General features: G+C 36.9%; 1 protein-coding gene across 1 annotated transcript; it reads right to left on the bottom strand.

Annotated features, from left to right (window-relative positions):
• Positions 1 to 362: 362 nt before the first annotated feature.
• LOC131978691 (C-type lectin domain family 4 member M-like) lies at positions 363 to 2,286 on the bottom strand. Its single transcript, XM_059342403.1, has 4 exons — positions 2,211 to 2,286; positions 1,485 to 1,745; positions 1,020 to 1,114; positions 363 to 668 (listed from the first exon to the last, which is right to left on the bottom strand). The coding sequence occupies exons 1-4, from the start codon at positions 2,284 to 2,286 to the stop codon at positions 543 to 545; spliced, it is 558 nt and encodes a 185-aa protein (XP_059198386.1). The 3' UTR covers positions 363 to 542.
• Between the last annotated feature and the right edge of the window lie 3,289 nt (positions 2,287 to 5,575).

The raw sequence follows: 5,575 nt of genomic DNA, 5'->3' as shown, positions 1-5,575 counted from the left end.
AAACTTGTCAAATGACTAAAATGATTTTATTTGATGATAAAAACTTGTCAAATGACTAAAATGATTTTATTTGATTATAAAAACTTGTCAAATGACTAAAATGATGATATTTGATGATAAAAACGTGTCAAATGACTAAAATGATTATATTTTTGATTATAAAAACTTGTCAAATTACTAAAATGATTTTATTTTTGATTATAAAAACTTTTCAAATGACTAAAATGATTTTATTTGATTATAAAAACTTGTAAATTGACTAAAATGATTTTATTTGATGATAAAAACTTGTCAAATGACTAAAATGATTTTATTTGATTATAAAAACTTGTCAAATGACTAAAATGATTTTATTTGACGATAAAAACATGTCAAATGACTAAAATGATGATATTTGATGATAAAAACGTGTCAAATGACTAAAATGATGCTATTTGATGATAAAATGCAGCGAGTGGATGAATCAGCTGATTATTGTCACACATCACACAAAGACTCTGAGGAAAGAAAGAGACTTTTGTCAGATTAACAGCAAATGTAAATTAGAACTCGTCCTTCCTGCTCTTCTTCTTCTTCTCCTCCTTGTGGAAGGCTTTTCCATCTGCCTGCTTCCTAAAGCTCAGTTTGACGTCGTCATTCACCCCCTGGTCCCTCAGCTTCTGTTTGATCTGACAAACATTATTAGTCACTCAGAGAGATTACATTCTGCTTTCTTCTTTACATTTCATCCTCTGGAAACTTCTTTGTTTCCTCACATGATAGTTGGTGACTTTCCCTGTTTCTTCTCCTGTAAACTCTCGGGTTTTTCTCACATTGCTCCATTGTATTTGGACATTTTCTTGGTGATAGAAGTTTATTCTTATTAAAGTTTATTATTCTAAATGTCTCTTTATCTGTTTCTTTTACTGCTTTAATGTGGATTCACTCTCTGAGGGTCAATAAAGTTTCATCTGGATGCTAATAAACACTGATTTGTTTGCTGGGTTTTTGCATCAAATGTGAGTAAAAAGCAGATTTACCTGCTTCAGCATTGCCTCCATCACAGCAGGGTCGTTGGGGTCCACAGAGCTGCTCACCCTCAGTCTGAACACTTGCTTTGAACTTGTTGGGACGTCTAGAAAGAGACGATCAAACATGATGAGTTGAGAGATTTCTGCTCTGATAATAATCAGCATCCTGTTGATATAAAGTGTCCTCAGTTAGTTCAGTCCTGCCTGTGGTCAGTTTAGAGCTATACTGCAGGCCGCCACCAGGGGGCGTTCAGGGCTTTATCAGTCAGGTAGAAGCAGTTACTTCCTCCATCTGTTCATATTCTCACATTGAAGTCAACACAAACTGATGATCTGCAGTTGGTCACTGCACATTAACACCAACATCCTGAGAGTTCACATTTATTGTCCAGAAATGTGTTTTATTGTCTCTTTGATGCTAAAGTAAACCTAAATCTGATATAAATACTGTTTGAATCAGGGGTTACCACTCACCTGGACCGGAGCAGATGAATGGAAACTTCAGGTCACAGTTCTCGTCCCTCCATCCTCCAGAGGAGCTGAAATCTGCTGCTGCACAATCCTGCCTCCCCCCGTAGTTATTAGGTTGACCTGACAGCCAGTATCTGAACGAGGAGCTGCTTCCATCGGACCACTTCCAGGAGTCTCTGAAAAGGCCGATCCAGACATACCATCCTGCTGGAATCAGCTCCTGGACCTTCTGGTTCTCTGCCTGGTTCCTCACACTGGCCAGGTCTGTGTGGTGTTCTCTGCAGTAGCTCTGGGCCTTGGTCCAGGTCATTTTAACGTTAATGAGGACAAAAGTCACATCCAGCCCTGAACATAGAGCAGAGAGAAATGCTGTGCAGAGGCAACATAACACACAACACTGATGCAAACTTTATATCTGAGTTTTTCTGCGTCTGAATATTTTTCTCAGCAGTCTGATGTTTCTTAATGAATGTGAGCATGAAGCTGAAGTCACCGTGGAGCTGTGTGCATATCAACTCCTTCTCTTGCAGCCCTGTTGACTGAGACAGTGACGTGGGATAAAGCTGTTAATGATGGAGCTCTTTATAGAAACAGAGAAATGAAGGCAGGACTCATCTGCTTTAAATGAGCTTCATGTAACTGGAGACAGAGAGGCAAAGAGCAGCAGAGAAGGGGAGAGGTCAACAAGCTCAACTGCTCTGTTTTACCTTCACTCATCAATATTCTCACCTCTCACATCACAGCACACCGCCTGTCTGTTCCCTGTGCAGCTGTGATCGTACCATCGTCCATCAGACCACCGCATCACTGTGCAGTGTTGATCACCTCCTATATTGTTTGGTTCTCCAGGTATCCACCATGTGAACTCCTCCTCTCCTGGTCTGTAGAAGCTTGTGTCTGACAGTGACCACCTCCAGCTGATGGACAGTCCGATCCAGGCGAACTGAAACACATATTTGCATTAATAATAATATTCATGTGTCCATATGAAGAGTGAAACAGGTTGTGCTTCCTGTAATAATTGCTGCTGTTTATACTGGACATTAAGAGATCTCTTATAATACACGTTCAATAGGGAACTAAATCCTTCGTCCTCCTTCAGAGTAAAAAAACAAAAAGATTTAAAAGTTTGTGTGAAGTTTCACGTCTCAGACTGTAAAACTTTAAACCCACGTGTCACTGACATGATGTCAGAAACATGTTGAAAGTGAACTCACAGAGGAAACTCCTGCTGTTTCTGCCGTTTTCTTCAGGATCTCAGCTTCCTCCATGCTGTCTACAGTGGCCAGGTCTGTGTATTTCTCTCTGCAGTAACTTTGTGCTTCAGTAAAAGTCTTCTGTTCATTAATGGCATGGTACTGACGTCCAGCACACAGGCCTGTAGAGACACACATGCAGACTGATCACATTCATGCTATAAATCACTTTTATACATCTTCACTTTGTAACTTTACAGTTTAATGGATCCAGACGCCTCGTTGTGTTTGTAGTCAAATCTGGAATGTAACAAAGTACATTTACTCAAGTACTGCACACAAGGACAATCTAGACTATTTCTGTTTGATGACACATTATACCTGCTATCATATCATATAATCATATATAATATAATACAATAATATTTAATACAACAATATATAACAGTGGTTGGTGTGCCGTGAGATTTTGTGACAACCACACACTATTAATGCAGTATACAACAATATTAAGTAACTTTAATATAAAAATGTTTGAGATGGAATCTACTTATTTTGACCACATTAAATATAATCTTTATGTGTCTGTAATTCTAAATCAAGAGAATTTTGAATGAATCCAACACAATAGAATTAGTCCGTTTTTAATTGACAGGCACTTCCTGTTAAGTTATTAACTCAACTTGTAACGTAGTTAGATTTCATTAATAATATTGCGATCTGCAATCTGTTGCCTCAATTTTATTGAGTAGCTATTGTTTATCTTTTTTTTTACAGTGTATGGAACTCGTCATAAATAAAGAGGATGAACTCTTGCTATTAATATCTGTTGCATGAATCCACAACAGGATAAATTCCGCATTAATTGAATCCATAAAGATGAACTTTATGTTGTCTGTTTCAGTGGCAGCAGCAGTTTTTTTCTTCCTCTCTGACAGACAGATAGACATGTTTCTCTGTCACCATGCTGATATTGATTTGAAGGGAAGACGGCTGTAAAATGTCAACGCTGTAGTCAATCACAACGTGTTCATCAAAACTATTTCATTAGAATTTAAAATATTGTGGCCTCATAAATCAGCCGGCGTCTCTGGAAAGCTCTAATAATAAGGTGAAACTAGTGAGCTCCCTTTGAGGACGAGTTTAAAAAGAGTTATTCTGAGGGGAGTGGACAATGAGACTGCGGTCAAGTGAGCCGTCATTCGCTTCTCCGGAGTCAAGCCAGCCGTCTCTATATAATGTAGTTCTCCCGTATTGTGATATTTACGGTAAATTCACTGAAACCGCTCCAAGCGAGCTGACATGAAGGATAAACACTTTATTGTCATTCTTTATCACCTTTTTTTCAGTATAAAACTCTGACCAGCAGAGAGGAGATGAAGTATTAACGTTACATGAACAGTTACATGTACAGTAAAATATTACATTATATTTTTAAAAAATCATAAAAATTAAATTGTCTGTTTCCAGTCACTAATTTCACTGCAGGTTCATTCTATGGCACCTAAGGTATATTAACACAAAATTACAGGACTTTTCTCTGTGGAAATTCATAATAAAATGCACTTCAATATTTAATGTACAGTAAATATTCAAATGCATTTTATTATGAATTTCCTCAGTGAAAAGTCCTGTAGATTTGTGAGGATATACCTGCAGTCCTGTAGAATGAACCTGCAGTGAAATTAGTCACTGGAAACAGATAGTTGAATTTTAATTAATTTTTTAATGTAAATTTTTTAATGTACAGTAAATATTGAAGTGCATTTTATGATGAATTTCCACAGTGAAAATTCCTGTATGTTTGTGAGAATAAAACTGAAGTCATGTAGAATGAACCTGCAGTGGAATTAGTGACTGGAAACAGTCAACTACAGTTTAATTTTAATTAATTTTAATATAATGTAATATTTTACTGTACAGTCTATATATATATAAAGGCGTTTTACAAAATAAATTGAACAGTTCTGTGAATATCATACAAGTAATCGTATTTCCATATTTATTTATTTATTCCATCTCCTCTCTGCTGGTAACAGTTTTATACTGAAGAAAAGGTGATAAAGAATGACAATTAAGGGTTTATCCTTCATGTCAGCTCGCTTGGAGCGGTTTCAGTGAATTTACCGTAAATATCACAATACGGGAGCACTACATTATATAGAGACGGCTGGCTTGACTGCGGAGAAGCGAATGACGGCTCACTTGACCGCAGTACAATGAGCCTCTGGATGGAGAAATGAGTGCACACAGTAATAATACAGGACATTAAAATGTATTAAACAACTGCCTCAAAATCAAGCACGCATTTATGTTTAACACATTTGATCAAATATATTCAGTAAAATGAAATGACTACAGAATAATTTATTACAGTGTAGACAAGTTTACGACGTCACAGACACGGACTGGAAGACAGCCAGCGGCGACTTGGCGCATGCGTGATTCATTTTCAGCCTGGACGCTGAGGGGTTAACACGTCCTGCTGCTGCTCAACAAGTCAGAACGAGTCTCCAAAAGTCTCCAACAACACCAGAAAAAGTCTCCAGATTTGTCTCAAGAGTCTCTAGAGGGGTCTGAATAGTCTAATATAGCTAAAGTCAAAGTGAAAAAAGTCAAAGTCTATTTATTTATAGAGCACATTTAAAAACAACCTCAGTGGACCAAAGTGCTGTACAGTTATTAAAATAGAATAAAATCATACACAAATATAGTAATAAATAAAAACAATAAAATACTAAAAACAGTAAAACAATAAAATAGTAATAAAAACTCAATCCAAAAACAGAGTTAGAGATAGAAAAGAAAAAGAAAAGGGTCAAAAAGTTTTAAAAAGCCAAGGATTCTTGCCTCGCTGGGACTGAACGCCACTTTGTATAACAAAGTGTTTTGCCTGAG

This window comes from Centropristis striata, chromosome 10 (genome assembly GCF_030273125.1).
Source record: "Centropristis striata isolate RG_2023a ecotype Rhode Island chromosome 10, C.striata_1.0, whole genome shotgun sequence".
In the NCBI taxonomy this organism is placed as follows: Eukaryota; Metazoa; Chordata; class Actinopteri; order Perciformes; family Serranidae; genus Centropristis; species Centropristis striata.
This window is presented reverse-complemented; position numbering and strand designations above follow the sequence as displayed.

Coding starts and splice junctions, on each gene's coding strand:
- LOC131978691 (XM_059342403.1), bottom strand. CDS start 2,286: ATGCGGTGGTCTGATGGACGATGGTACGATCACAGCTGCACAGGGAAC. Junction 1,746..2,210: donor GGTGTGCTGTGATGTGAGAG/GTGAGAATATTG, acceptor AACACCACACAG/ACCTGGCCAGTGTGAGGAAC. Junction 1,115..1,484: donor ATTCATCTGCTCCGGTCCAG/GTGAGTGGTAAC, acceptor GTCTCTTTCTAG/ACGTCCCAACAAGTTCAAAG.